Genomic DNA, 16,258 nt, shown 5'->3' with positions numbered 1-16,258 from the left:
CTCCTAGTGTTTGTTGCTTAGATTACTGGCTGAAAGGAATGCTAAATTTCAGTTAGAAGTTAGTAAAAAATAAAGGTCAGTTTTCTCCCATCCAATTTACAGATTTTCTTTTTTGATTTCCATAGTAAATGACTACATGACTTTTTTTAAAAAAGGAAAAATAAAGAAAACCAACCTAATCTCGCCACAATACTTAGAAATAAATAATTTCCCTTGACTTATGTATTGCTTCAAAAGACCTTAATTGTATAGTATATATATTCAGAAATCCTTGGAGCCAAAAGGAACCTTGAGAGACCATGTAATAAATGTACTCATCGTCTGTATAGATCTTTTCTTTTTTCTTTAAACCTTCAGATATATATTCCACTGCTCCCCTTTGACCCTGTAACCCATATTCATTTTGTTTTAGAAGGCCAATGATTAATAAGCGCTTCATGTTTTATTAGACCAATAAGTTATCACACACACACCCCAAAATGGCTGTGCATTTTTGTGTGTCTGTATTTGTGTGTATCTATGCATGTGTAGGTGTATGCATATATGTGTGTGTGTGTGTGTGTGTATATATATATATATATATATATATATATATATATATACACAGACACACACACAAATATACATACACTGTGTATGTGTATACAGCCTTCACATATTTAGTTTTATATTACCTTTAACTCTCTGATTTCTGGAAAAAGAGTAGTACCAATATTTTGACTGCTTAGCTGAGCCCTATCTAGATAACTCTGATAATAGGAATTAATCCCTTCTATTCAAGATTCAGAGAAGAGCAGTATCTTTATTTTCTTAAAACCTTTGGTGTGCCTCTGTCATCTTATCATCTTGTATGTACTTTTTTTAAAAAATTGGGGTGTAGTTGCTTTACGATGTTGTGTTAGTTTCTGCTGTACGATGAAATGAATCAACTATATGTATACCTATATCCCCTCCCTCTTGGACCTCCCCACCCCCCATCCCACCCCCTAGGTCACCACAGAGCACCGAGCTGAGCTCCCGGCGCTATACAGCAGGTTTCCACCAGCTATCCATTTTACACAATCTCCCCGTTCTTCCTCCCGCCCTGCCCGGCGTCCACATGTCCATTCTCTACGTCTTCCTCTCTATTCCTGCCCTGCAAATAGTACTTCTTATTTGAAACCTCCAGCATACTGTATCTACATTCAAAGTAGCTGTTTCATCATGACATGTAACAACATAACTAACAAGTGGGAACCATGCATTGCTTTAGCATTTTTTACATTTATGTTTAACCAAAATGTTGACCACAGAATCTGGACATCATTCTGAGAAAAGAGGAGAAAAATTAATAGTCACATGATTCCCACCAGTCCTTGGGTTTAGAGACCATGGTAATGGAAACTGAATTTCTGTCTCTAACATTAGCATATGGTAATCAGAGCTCTCGGATTGGAATGCTGTTTAAGGAACTCACTTTTGTAATGACATCTGTGAATAGCATACAGGTGGGCCTTCTTCCTGGTAAACTTGAACTAAGTATCTGAATCTCCAGATACTTACAGAGTGACATGAAGAGAATTAAGAGTAGTATTTCCCCCTGATATTTATGCTGCTTATGGTATTTTGTAAAGCAGCTCCCTTGTTCCAAGCCATGTGTATGTCCTGCTGCACTTAGAAATGTGCAAGTCTCTTGCTGTGACATGCTTATCACTATTTTGTGGTCAGGGTGACGTTCGTCATGTTTGTATGCACTGGATATTTTTTATCTTTATTTCAGAATCAAAGGATGTTTTTACTGTTTCTTATTTAACAAAAAATGAGATTTGTGTTCAGTGACCATATGGTTTATCTATCTACTGTAGAAAATGCTTGACTACCTCAAGGAGAAAAAGGATGTGGGCTTCTTTCAGAGCCTTGCTGGCCTGATGCAGTCATGCAGGTAAGCACATGCTTTTCTTGCTTTGGTTCAGCTCAGTGGTTGTACCTTTTAAAGTACTTGTTTTATGTTACTGAAAGCACTTATACATAGAAGAATTTTTAATGATTAAACACACTTTTAAGTGGGACAAAAGTGTGGAAGTGTCTTATGTTCTATCTTGCTGTTAGGTGTTTAGTAATGTTTTAATTACTAATTGTTCCGCGTTAATAATGTCTTAAAATAGTCTACCCTGTACTTAAGTAGGAACCTTGGAGAATTAATGTGTATTCTGCTTACTTGCAAATGAGTAGTGTATGATTTTTAAAAGACAAAAAACAAAATTCTTTTTCATTTTATCTGGGAGCCATTAGACCACCTCTCATCTGCCCTAAATGAATGAGCCTTAACCATGTTCATCATTTTCTTTTGTTTACAGTATTTGAAATCATTCAGACAGCATCTGACTAAGGAACCTGCCACATACTTAATGTTATTATTCCAACAGGAAAACCGTATAATTCTAATTATATTTCAGTATGTCCGCTAACTTTGTAATGTTCTCCCTAAGTTGAAACCCATCTATGCCATATGCTTGACTTTCACATGGATCATTTCAGTGTGGACCCTGGAGAGAAACTAGTCTGCTACTAGGAAAATGTGGTTGGTAGGCATTGAGTCAGCGTATGTCTTCAGTATCTGATAACATTTGGTTCACGTTTCACGATACACAGTTTTTAGACATTTGCTCTCCTGAAGAAAGAAAACGTTCTCTTAGGCCTCTAAATGTTTTCCTCCCTGTTATTGCAGTGTCCTTGACCTAAACGCATTTGAGCGACAAAACAAAGCTGAAGGACTTGGGATGGTGACGGAGGAAGGATCAGGTATTGATCACTTAAATTAAAAGCATCACGTGTCCCCACTTCTTCCCTGAAATTACCTTTGCAATACAGAGAGATACAAGGTTATCTTTAAATAGACACAGTGCTTATGTGACTCATTTAAAAGTTCACAGTTAGACACCCATGCAGGTCACACCCAAAACCCAGTCTCTCATGCTGGTCATTGACTCCTTTTTATTCCAGACCTACTGTCAGTGGCCTTTCCCCTAGTTGGGTAGTAAATAAATATCCCTTATTAGAGAATTACCTACAAAATTCTAAAGCACATGGATGAGCCACATTAGGAAATGTTTGACTTTCTTTGGCCACTTTAGCAAACTGTCAGGCTTTCAAATTCTTCTATCTCCTTAGGGTAGTGATGCTTTCAGATCCTTCAGTCCACCACTCGTCTTACTATCTCTTCCCTTTTAGCCCAGTTATCCTTCTATCTCACACATCCATGTCTTTGCAAGTCCAAATTGTTTAATGAAATAAAGAGTAATTTTTGTGTTCAAATAACTGATCACTTAATTTACATGTGCATGAAAATAATGACTCACCTAATCTTAGAGCTTTTCTCTCTATAGATAGATGTAGGAACTAGAAAACTTAGCACACAGTGCATTTAAAGGAGGAATAAGTATTGTTGCACATTCGTTTTGGTATTTATTCCGAAGAAAGTATCTTCACTATTTTTGGTGTTGATTTGTTTTCATTCTTTTGTGTTGGATTTTTAAGTTAATTTGGTGAGAGTAAGGCCCTGTGTGTTTATCTGTTTTTGTTTGTTGGGTCTGGTTTGCAGTTGTCATCTTATCAGTGCATTTGTTTTGGAACATTGGGTCTTCTATAAAACTAATCTTATTGCAAAACATAAATTTTCTGCCATTTGTAGTCTGCTTACCTTTCTGGAATATTTTAGAATTAACTAATCTCCCTAACTTTCTCTGTATATCTTTGTTCTCACAAGAGGAAAAACATTAGCTGCATTTTTCTTCCAGTATTTTAAAGATGATCATTTATACATATGCTAATGCTGCTGCTTCTGTATATATATCACCTGTATAATTTTATTTTCTGCTTGGCATTTGAATGTATAGGTTCAGTAATCAAGTATCTGTCACACGGTTATTTCATTGGGTTAGCTACCTTCAAGAAAAATCACCAGCAGGATTCTGAACTTACTTAGGTTTTTTGAAAATGGACATCAAGCCAGATGCCTTCATGACTAACCTTTGAGTCGACAGTTAACAACACCTGGCCTTGAGGGGCCCATTTGGAGAACTCAGAGCCATGACAAATCCCAGGTCCCATTAACTGCATGCCTCTAACGTCTCACAGAAGTCCTGGGCATTTACCGGCTGGAAAGTGCCTAAACGTGAGTCAGTTCTCTATCCAAAGTCTGACTTCCCTGTCATGGAATTTGAAATCAATTTCATTTTCCCCTGCAGTTTTAAGCTCAGGTACCAGAGGCTCTGAACACAATTCCATTGATCATTCTGAATCACTCTTTACATCAGCTCCCCACAAAGAAATAGTGACCACACAGGTTTATTTTACTGGGCCTCCTAGCCTTTGTCAACCAGAGATAGATGAGAATAACATTTGTGAGTCCCAAATCAGAAGTAACTTGATGAAAGTGACCATCCTAAATGTGAGAATTAGTTCTGTCTCTCAATGTGAGATTGGTTTGATTAGTTTATTCTTTTTAAAGACACACCCAAAAATAATTGCCCAAATTGATTAACACGTTTTCTTTCTTTTTTTTTTTTTTTTTTGCGGTACGCGGGCCTCTCACTGTTGTGGCCTCTCCCGTTGCGGAGCACAGGCTCCGGACGCGCAGGCTCAGTGGCCATGGCTCACGGGCCCAGCCGCTCCGCGGTATGTGGGATCTTCCCGGACCGGGACACGAACCCACGTCCCCTGCATCGGCAGGCGGATTCTCAACCACTGCGCCACCAGGGAAGCCCTACACGTTTTCTATTTTATTTCCTTACAAACAGCAAAGCAAAAACAAACTCTCAACTTCTTTCTGTTTCCCCATTTCCTTTTCTTTCGACTACCGTCAATGTACTATTCTCCCTCAGTCATCACTCATGAGCATGGATTGTTAAAAATGAACTGCCTTTTCTCCATTTGCTCCTTTATTTATTGTTAGCTTTGTGTACGGTCTTGATAGTGACAGTTTTTGTGCATTTTTTCCTTTTATAGACCCTTTTAACAAGTAGATTGTTTACTTTCCATCATTATGCATCCTTTTCCTTTTAAAACTTATGTATCAAGCTTTCCTTTTTTTTTTCCCCCTCATCCTATGAGGATGTGCAGTTATTAACATATTAGACCTGAAGGGGCAACAAGCATTTAAATGATGGTTTTAGATTTGTTTGGTTCTGTTCTTTCATTTAAAAAAAGTTCTGGCGGACCCAGTGTTTGCAGCTGTTGTGTAAATGAATGAATGTGTGCAATAGTCTCCCTGTGGCATTTCTGTCTTGGACGTACTGTGGCTTTATGGCTGCACCAAGTGGTGCACGGGAAAATCAGTGCCGATCCAGTGTGTGCTATGAATGGCTGAGTCTCATCTTAGCCGTTGGGCTCTGCCACTTCCCTTCCAAGTATTGCGGGATCTATAGAGTTTTGCTCTATTCTTTGAAAATATCACACATTAAAAACCTTCTACCATAAAAACAGATTTTCATTCTCGAGACCGAAGTTAAAGAACTGTAGAAACAGTAGCATATGTTTACTCTTCAAGCTAGGATAATAACAAAGATGGCATCGGTATTGCAAAGTAGTCTCTGAAAGACATGACATCCGATGGTAATAAAGAAGGGATGAGATTTTTTGAATAGTAGCTAGTATGTCAACAGGGCTTCAGAGATTGAGTTGTGCTCTCTGAATACACACTGTTGCCTTCATCAAAATATCTTTTAGGAGAATATGCAGTGACAACTCATTCGCTCTAATGAATGGTACACTATTTCCCAGATTGAGAACACCTATACTGACTCTATCTTTTGGCATATTTTTAAAATTTCTGTTACGTGACCATTCTTTTAAGCTTCTGCAACTATTAAGAAAAGTTTGCACTCTCGAAGGAGAAAGAACATTGGTCATCCCTCTTGGAAAACATAGAAAAGTCTGAAAAATCTACATCTGGTAGTGATATCCTTGCTTCAAAGCTTGAGGCTTGTGCAGTCCTGCAGGCTCAGGACTGAGAAAATAATCTGATAGATCTAAATCTCCCTCCTAACCAGTTATCTTTATTAAGCTAAATCTCTTCCTGATGATGATAAAATGACCATAAATTATATTGCCATGGAAAATGTATAACTTGAATACATGAATTTTTTCATACCCACAACTTTCCCATGAGGTATTTTCCCTATTTTATAAATAAGGAGAGTGAGGGAGAGAAAGATAACATGGCTTGTCCAGGGTTACACAGCGAAGTGGCAGGGTCAAGGCTGAAATGCAGGCATTCTTCCTGTCTTTAATTTGCCCATTCCACATGCCTACTCCCTTCCCCCGCATCCTTCAATAGTCTTTGGGGGCTTATTTTGTGTCCAGCATGTTGGCTTAGGTAGAATTGTTGGTCCCTTAATGTAATGTCTCCCTTCAAAGACACCCATCTATTGCCGATTTTTGCATCCACTGTTGAAGTTTTAATATCACTTTTAAGCTTTTCATGGTTACACATGACATTCCTCATCTGGTGTTGAGATACCATCAGGGAATATGTGCTTCTTTAAGGTTTGTATACAACTGTCCCTCTATATCCATGAGGGGTTGGTTCCGGGACTCCCCTTCCTCCGCCTCCACCCCCCCGCAGATATCAAAATCCACAGATGCTCAAGTCCCTGATATAAAGTGGCATAGCACGGTCATACCTCTGTATCTGCAGATACAGAAGGACAACTGTATCTGGATCTCAGACTAATTGTTTCTATTCCTTTCTCTACACTGTTACTGTCCTGCAGCCCGATCCCACCGTACTAAATTTCCCCCATTTCTACAAAAGCCTGGAGCTCCCCCTTGTGTTTTTTTTTTTTTAAAAAAAGGTTCTTAAGCAAATGTGTTTAGATTTGTCACGTGCTCGTGTTGTCCTCTCTGTATATTTTTTAGTCCTATGTGTTTACTTTTAACATAGAGTGAATTTCAAAACCAAAAACCTATATAAATCTTTGAAATTTCATTCCATCCTTGGATTTTTAATTTGTTTTTCCTCAGTACCATTTAACCTCATTAGTAATTCATGATGAGCTTGAAAGTGCAATTTTCCTTCTTTCAAACGTCTTCTTGGAATATAGTCGAAGATACCGCATTTTATTTTTGATCATTTTGCAGGGATCCTTGACTTCATAAGCAAGATGAAATTGCGAAGCTGATCTGATTCCTCAGAAATTGTTTGATTTTCTAAAATGTTATATAAAACATTAATACAAGTTAAGCTTCTCAAATTTCCACCTGTAACTGATAATGTGTTGCACTGAGGTTCTTGCCGATACATTTATAGTGACCTCATGAAGTTTATGTGAAGTTGAAGAAAAAAGGATTCCTTTTAATTAATTAATGAAAGGGATAATTAAAACAATCTTTAAATATTGGCTACCCTAATTTTTCGTTAGTGTTTTTAGTGCTTAATTATTTATTGGCTTTCTCCTGCCCCAGATTTTCAAAGTACTTTCCCAGGTGTAATCCAGTGCTAACATCTGGGTTCTGACTATATTACACTCTGCAGTTCCTATGGGTAAACTTTCTCTTCAAGAAAAAGCCTGTAGTTCATGGCACTAAATAGATTTTTTTTTTAACATCCTTGCAGTTTTTAAACTTTGAAGCAGTCATTTAAATTTGAGTGGCTATTACGTGCTAGACGCTGCCTTAGGCACTGGCATTCTATAGGAGTCCAGTATTGTGTAGACAGACTTGTAAACAAGCAACTTCAGAACAATGCCCTCTGTGTAAGAGAGAACGGAGTTGATACTTTGCCAGGGATGGGGAAGTATCACCATAGAGGTAACACGTAGCCTGAAGTAGAAGTTTATCTGGTAGATAAGGAAGGCAAAGAAAGGCGTTCCAGTGGAAAGGCTAAGCATCAGCGTAGGCAAAGTTTAAGGTACAAAACATATCAGAGGACAGTAACCAACCTGGTGTGGTCGAAGAGAAATGAACCCGCCAGAAGATAGAAAGATAGTTTGTGAGAGGCGCTGAAGGACCTTCTTTGCTCTTCCCAGGAATTTGTACTTTCTTTCTGAGACCCTGGAGAGCCATTAAATAAATAACACTTAAGTGGTACATTATGTTTTGTGTGATGATCCACCTGGAATTAAATTCCTACATTCACTGTTCAAAATGCTTCCAGTAGAACCTACTAACACTAAAAGGCACAGATCTCTCCTTTCTCAGTAATGCTAGTGTATTAAATAGATATGGAGTTCTCCAAAGATAGTGGCCACCACCATTTCCTTCACGGCAGCTGGGGAATTCTGCTTAACTATAGATTGCAGGGAATTCTTCAGAGTATGCTTTCCATAATTGCTGTTACAGGAGTCAGTCTGTTTATCAGGAAGAGTGTTATAATTGGATTGCCTGTAGCTGTTGTTGTCAGCAACAGGGTGTAAGATGGGTGTCCCATGTGAAGGCACGGAGATCAGTTAGGATGCTGGTGGATGGAATGGGTGAAGGACATTAAGGATTTCAGTTAGAGTAATGACAACTGAAAGGCACTAAGAGACGGCTACAAGAAGATGCAAACTATTGAATGTTAGATATAGGATGGATAAACAACAGGGTCCTACTGTATAGCACAGGGAACTGTATTCAATACCCTGTGATAAACCATAATACAAAAGAATGTGTATATATATATATATATAAAAAACTGAGTCTCTTTGCTGTACAACAGAAATTAATACAACATTGTAAATCAACTATACTTCAGTAAAAAAAGAAAGAAAAAAAAAGAGACGGCTATAAGAGAAACAATCTGCAAATCATGTTTGAAAGCAAAAGATTTCTTCCCCCACAGCTAACCTATAACTTTAATTCTGTTTTCCATCGGTCACACCTAACTTTTTTCACACACAGTGGTCATGGGTATTATCTAGGAATGCATTTTATACACTGGTGTCAGGTTGTTACCTTAGATTAAATATATGTACTTAATGGAATTATGGATTTATCATATCCACAACCCACCGGTATTCTATATTTTAGAAATCGAAAGGTTTTTTTTTTTAAATGACTTCATGCCATGAAAACTTCACATGTATTCCTACTATGTTTTACATATTTCAAAGCAATTGTACTTGTTTGGACCAATTTGATTCTCCCAACAGCCCTATGAATTCAGGAAGTCAGGAGACTGTTAATTTCTATATCAAAATGATGAAACAAAGACTCAGAAAGGTGAATTGACTTTTCTAAAGCCACGTGTCTAGAATATGGTTTTCCTTGGGTTCTAAAATTCATAAAAACAAGTTAGGAGTTCACAACTTAAATAATGTACGGTAAGTGTAATGATAGTTAGTCAGTGATTACTGATGTGAGCTCTATGAAGTGTAGAAACTATGGCACACTGGATTCAGAAGGACCATACAATATCGAAATTACCTGTTTATTGCCTGTGACCTTCTTGAGGTTAGGGATTGTGTCCATTGGTCTTTTTTGTCCCTAGCACCTCACAAGGTGCCTAGCATATAGGAGACTGTGAATGTTTGCTGAAGTGTACTGAATTCAAGTCCTTTACTTGTTAATAGCTGTAGGACAGTAGTCAAGTTACTTAATTTCTTGGTTGTTTACCAAACCACAAAATGGGATTGAGTCACCTCATTTGTAGGATTTTTTTTTTTTTTCCGTTACGCGGGCCTCTCACTGTTGCGGCCTCTCCCGTTGCGGAGCACAGGCTCCGGACGCACAGGCTCAGCGGCCATGGCTCACGGGCCCAGCCGCTCCGCGGCATGTGGGATCTTCCCGGACCGGGGCACGAACCCGCGTCCCCTGCGTCGGCAAGCGGACTCTCAACCACTGCGCCACCAGGGAAGCCCCATTTGTAGGATTTTTGTAAACCTGAAATGAAATGATGAGAAAATATATCTAGCACAATGCCTAGCACACCGTAGTCACTAACTGTTAATTGTAAATCCGTTTCAAATTTTTATTCTTCGTTAGTTGAGCTGTAATATTATTCAAGCAGCCATATTTAGACCATTTAAGCAATGATATTAAAACTACCCACATGGAATCAAGTACCTGACTTTTCACTATTTAAAAATATTTTTAACCTTTATCCTTCAGTGTTTTCATATACAAAATAAATATTTAAGTCCTCTAAAGATTAGTAAGTAATCAGAATTATTTCCTCCATGGCAAAGGGGGACTCTTGAGAGCTGTTTAACAATAGATTACAGGGAATTATTTGATGCAGCCAGTGTCATGTTTCATGCTACTCACCCTTTTATCTCTGCATCATTAGAGATGCTGACCCTACAACGATGGGAATCTTAGTCTTCTGGAGTCTATTGATGCTAATTCAATTGTTTATATATATATATATTAGTCTTTTTACTTATTTCATTAATTTTAGAACAGTTATTGATAATTAATTATTAACAGTTAAATCAAACTTTGTCTGGAGATAAGTCTGCAGACTTTGAGCTATATCCATGGATATTTAAGTAAAAATTCTAAGGAAAAAATACTGTTTTTATTGAACTTAAACACTTGTGTACTTTTCTATTAGTTGGATAAACTGATTGTGAGTAGAAAAGCCTTTAAAAGTGTGTTAACTTTATTAGATCTCTAAATGAGGAATTACTTTTTATTGGTAGCTTGAACAAATAAGGTCTACCTAATATTAATATTATTTCCAGGTGAAAACTTACATTTTTGAAAATACTTTGTCCATTAAAATTAAGATGGCTGTTTGAAAATATAAACACATTTAATACCTATGTTCACATAACTATATTTATCATGTAGGCGTGTTGTTACCATCTTTATTTAGTGTCATTACCACTGCTACTAATAATATTAACCTCTCCACGATTGATAGAAAATGGTCATATAGATTGTGCAGAGCCAGTGAGGTAGAGAGTGTACGCTTTACATTCATTTTATAGGTGAGAAAACTGAGGCACAAAGAACAAACTCATCATCCCAAGAGTATTGAAATAACTCTCCCTGTATTACAGTGTTAGAAATTATAAGCCCCTTATAATTAAAAATAAAACCAAAGGAATGCCCTTCACACTATCTGCATTTGGCCATCATGCAGCTATTGCAAATAATATTTTTAAAATGTTAGAGCACTTTCAACTACATTTTACTCCATTTTGTTATTTATTATTAACCTTAGTTTCCATCTTACAATGGAATTTCTTTTGCATACATCACAAAATAGACTGTTGCTCGTGTACCTTCTGCAGACATAAAGCCACCATCCACCTCTGTTCCTGCACTGCCTACACGCAGCACGGGCAATGGCAGCATTTTAATCAGACAGTAACGTGTTCATTAAGCAATAGCACCTTAGTGGATACGATAACCTGGTGTCAGCTGATGGTAAATGAAGGCTTGACCTGCCCCCCCCGCCCCCGCCTTTCCCTCTTGTTCTGCTGTGTGCAGTGTGTCCTATGTAAGTGAAGTTACTCGTATGTGTTTCGGTATACAGTCCGGAAAATACTGTGCATGCCAACAACAAAAAAAAACCCTTATGTTATAAATCAATGTGCATCGTACAGAGCATTTTCAGGCACACTGGTAGACTACATGTTAATTTATTTGTGTTGACTTTTCTGAATACTTTATACCAAGGGTTACTTACTCCACATTGAATATGTGAACATTGAAAGTATGTCCGTGGTTTTATTGATTCAATTTTCTGAAAAATGAAAAAACCAAAACAAAACATTTTAGATGGGTTTGCAAGGAAAGAGTCAATAAGTCTGTGTAACTAACTCATAATAGTTTGATTTAAATAGCATTTTAAAGTATCTTCATGAAATGATACTAAGTGTAATCAATGAAGAGTTTAGTTTAGTAGCCTAGACTGTTCCCTTTTTTCCTATCCTGTCATGAACGTGAACATGGAGGAATGGGCTTATCAGCCATGTATTGAGATTCAAAACAATGTGCATTTAACACATTAAACTTGCCACATCGCATTTGTAGACGTGGTGATCTTAATTTGGTCACCAAATATAATATCTTGCAGGCCAACAGGGAAACCAGTACAGTGATTTTATGTACTTCTTTTAATGTTTATATTAGTTTTCAAAATGGTTTTGCTTCCTAACCCTCCCATTATATGAAGCCTCTCACTTTGAAAGTCACAGACTGCAGACTGGTAAGTCCATCAACTCTGTCATTATGATCATTCATAATTTTAGTTCCAGTAAACACATGACCATTGCATAGTTTTCTTTCTTAGCCCAAAGTATTTCCAGTCTGAAAAGTTATTATTATTTGTTTAAATACATGAGTATATTCATTCACTTGCCAAACAACATTTCTTTTTTTGTGGGGGGGGGCGGGTCATTTTGCTTTCTAAACAAACTGATTGAAATTCCAGAGCATACACTCATAATGTTGACAGTGTTTTTTTCACAGACACTCTATGCTTTTAAAATCAGCTTTCATTTGTGTGGTGCCTGTTTTTTGTTTGTTTCCTTCTTTGTGTTTTTGCTTTCAAAGTAACTTGTGAGCAAGATACACTTAAATTGAAATGTATGTGAAAGATCAGAACCCTTTCTTGAGGCTTCTTCCTTGCCCCACATGTATAGTTAGTGTTGAAATGACGCAGAGCACCTCCTGTATGGCACTGAGATGTCCTCCTTTTCACATTTCTTTGTTAGATTTAGCTCTCCTGGCAGGAGCCAGCGAAGTTTATCTTTTGGTTTGGTATTTAGAATTAGGTCTGCTTGTCAGTTCTTCCTCCTCCTCTGGAAGGAATGCTCCAACCAATGAGTTCTCTATTTAGACAGGCTCATGTGAGAATTAAGTGAAATGAGTTAAAAAACATTTTTCAGTCATCCAGAGTTTTCACAAAAATCCTTTAATTAATATTTGAATAAAAGAAACTCTTGGTCCTGTTTTATATATGTACTGAATACTTCTGCATTGAATCATTTGGTCAAACTCTGGGAACAAAGCAGATTTAACTTCCGCCATTTGTAAGAGATGCAGAGATCATTCCTACACAAATCTTACCAAAAAGAAAAAAAAAAAAGAAAGATAGAAAGAAAGAAAAAATAAAAGTTTAAGTCTCTAATCTCTTCAGGTTGTTTCTAAAATGTTGCCAAACCCGTGCTGCTACTTTTAACAGAGAGACATCTGAGTGTTTAAGATCCAAGTGTTCTTTTCTTACCAAGAAAAAGTGCATCTATCTGTCAAGCGCATGATCTCATGAGCTTCAGATAGAAAAGTGGCTATGATTTGTGACTGTTTTGGGCTCAGAATGATGCTAGATCAACATGCAAGTTTGATGGAGGTGGGGATAGAAAGGGAGGGCGAGGCAAAGGTGGTTGATAACATTGGGTCCCTCTGGACTTCTGCAGGAGAAAAGGTTCTGCAGGATGACGAATTCACCTGTGACCTCTTCCGCTTCTTGCAACTGCTTTGTGAGGGACACAACTCAGGTTTGTGAGACCCCAGACCATCGATGGTACCCAGGAATAAGCATATTGAAGCAATAATAGGAGTCTGTTAGTTCCAATTATGCTTCTTCCCTTGGGTCAAGAAACAGTTCTTGAACATTACCTGCTGCGTAGGCGCTGGGAAATTTTCTGTGTTGCGTTGCCTCTTTCAAAGTCCTTTGCTAGCCCTTTCACTTAATTCTTTTTTTTTCCTTTAATTAATTAATTTATTTTTGGCTGCATTGGGTCTCTGTTGCTGCACGCGGGCTTTCTCTGGTTGCGGCGAGCGGGGGCTACTCTTCATTGCGGTGCGCGGGCTTCTTATTGTGGTGGCTTCTCTTGTTGCAGAACACGGGCTCTGGGGTGCATGGGCTTCAGGAGTTGTGGCTCGCAGGCTTTAGCGCACAGGCTCAGTAGTTGTGGCATGCGGGCTCAGTAGTTGTGGTGCATGGGCTTAGTTGCTCTGCGGTATATGGGATCTTCCCGGACCAGGGCTCAAACCCGTGTCCCCTGAATTGGCAGGTGGATTCCTAACCACTGCGCCACCAGGGAAGTCCCTCACTTAATTCTTATTAGCTGTTCTCATGCTAGAGAAGACAGCTGATAGGTGAAGGAAGATGTAGATTTGATAGATAGCTATAGAGACATATGTAGCTCTGTTTCCTTTTTTACCACGTATCTTACTGGGGGAATCTACTTCATTGTGTAACTTTGCATGATGTATTTACATTCATTGTTTATATATCTGGTTCTGCACCAAGCTTGTGTATCCGTGAAGGCAGGAACTTGATCTTGATTTTTGCTTCCCCAGCACTTAACACAGTACTAAGGACTAAGGGATTATGGAATAAATCATTTAGTTACTCTGTTCTACAGGGTGGAAGTCATTTTCAGTCATTCACATGCCCAGAGCCCTAGAGCTAGGAATCAAGAAACAGGTGTTAGCAACCTCTTAGATGAAATTTGAATATTGATATTCTGTGAAGCACCTAGATTTGTTTTTGAGGTGCTCACTTATTATGGAAAATATAAATTATTCAATATTAAAACTATCAGATATAACATACAGTATACGTAGCCATGGTGATTTTGCTGGAGACATCATTTGCTTTTGGAGTTATTCAAAGAACTCATTTTAAATTTTTGAATGCACTTTAATAACATCTTTTGATCTCACATAGATTTTCAAAATTATCTGAGAACTCAGACTGGCAATAATACGACTGTCAACATAATCATCTCTACTGTAGACTACCTACTGAGAGTTCAGGTATGTTGCTTTACGTTAGTAACAAATTAAGGGGTGGGTTGGTTGGCAAGATATGATGGAGTTGTGAAACTGACATGTTGAAATGTGTTTTGATTTATGAGGTCAGAATTTGTAGAGATATTTTGTCTTTGATCACAGTCTTTCCCCAAGTTGAAACTGCCGCTATTGTCTTTGCCTCTGATCCTGCCTCTTACTTGGCTTATTTTCTTTCTATAAGTGGGAATATTTTTTCAGTACAGTTTTTAGCTTGATGGCATTTTAAATTCCTTTTCAATTTGTAAAGCATGAACATGCTCTGTTCCTTCTTCTACAGTTGATAGATAAATAGGAGAAGAATATTTGAAACATTACTAAAAATGGGAAAGAAAGGCTTTCAAACTACCTACCATACACTTAAATTTAATAGCATAAGGTTAGTTCTTTTCAGCTCTTGAAATATTTGCATTAATAAAAATTCAGCTTAACACTTCGTCACTTAAAGGTATCTTTGATAGTGTAGTAATGTTTTACACGTGACTAGAACCGAATCTGAAGGTGTAGGCCTCTTAAGTAATAAGATTTTATATAACTTTTATTTCCCTCACATTATTTATAAGGAAGTCAGGTATAGTACTTTTAAAAACTGAAAATTCAAACTCTGTTTCTCCCTTAATCTTTGCATATGTAAAAGCACAACACTCTTAACTTAAAGCTTAATGAGAAAAAAGTCCATTTTTGAAGCAAATATATCAAGAAGCATTGCTGAAAATATATTTGTGATTTTCAAAATCATGTCTCAAAACCTAAATGGTAGCCCAAATTGTATTATTCATTTAGGCAAATAAGTTCCTTCAAAATATAAGTTATTGTTGAAAATATCCTGTTTGGAAAGATTGATCTTATTTAGATGTTTGTTTACAGTTGTCAGTATTTATAAGGAGTCCAACTAGTTTCTTCAGGGGCAGTTACACAAGCCAGGAACATCCTGGAATTCTCATCAAAGAAATGTTACTGGCTTTGTTGGAGAAAAAGGAGACCAAATGTCTGGAACCCAAAAATACTTTTCTATGATTTGTCTAATTTCTGTGCTCACATAGTAAACATCTAACTGCTCTATGGATAAATATGCATTAATGTTATGAGTCCTTATGTTTGTGAAGTTCAAGGTCATCAGAGACAGAAAGTCATTTTAAAAGCTAAATTTTCTACTTCTAATCTTCTCTCCAGTTGTTATTTATATCTAGGGAGGATGTCGCCATATTTTATGTTTAGGAAAATCATTGACAATAGTATTTACCTCGCAGATGTTTTTGTTTGCTTCCAATCTGTTATTTTAAATGATCTCCTATTACTGAGTCCAGAACTGGACAGGTCTTTGGTAGCTTCAGATTGTGCCTTAATCCTATCATCTCTCTTTTCCAGGAATCAATCAGTGACTTCTATTGGTATTACTCTGGGAAAGATGTCATTGATGAACAAGGACAGAGGAATTTCTCCAAAGCGATTCACGTAGCAAAACAAGTCTTTAACACGCTTACAGAGTATATTCAGGTAAACATTTAAACATTTCTGTTATTTGAAGAAGGAAAGAAAGAGAGAAAAG

At 37.4% G+C, this 16,258-nt stretch overlaps 1 protein-coding gene across 7 annotated transcripts in view; it reads left to right on the top strand.

Moving 5' to 3' along the window:
- The window catches only part of RYR2 (ryanodine receptor 2), a 746,950-nt gene that overhangs the window by 672,839 nt on the left and 57,853 nt on the right, over window positions 1-16,258 (top strand). For all 7 annotated transcript variants that reach the window (XM_067025663.1, XM_067025662.1, XM_067025661.1 and 4 more), the window contains 5 exons: window positions 1,845-1,921; window positions 2,708-2,781; window positions 13,329-13,409; window positions 14,588-14,676; window positions 16,078-16,206. In XM_067025663.1, coding sequence (XP_066881764.1) covers window positions 1,845-1,921; window positions 2,708-2,781; window positions 13,329-13,409; window positions 14,588-14,676; window positions 16,078-16,206 — 450 coding nt within the window. The remainder of the gene's footprint in view (window positions 1-1,844; window positions 1,922-2,707; window positions 2,782-13,328; window positions 13,410-14,587; window positions 14,677-16,077; window positions 16,207-16,258) is intronic.

Source organism: Kogia breviceps, chromosome 2 (assembly GCF_026419965.1).
Source record: "Kogia breviceps isolate mKogBre1 chromosome 2, mKogBre1 haplotype 1, whole genome shotgun sequence".
Lineage (NCBI taxonomy): Eukaryota > Metazoa > Chordata > Mammalia > Artiodactyla > Physeteridae > Kogia > Kogia breviceps.
The sequence above is the reverse complement of the archived record's forward strand: the minus strand, read 5'-3'. Positions and strand labels throughout refer to the sequence as shown.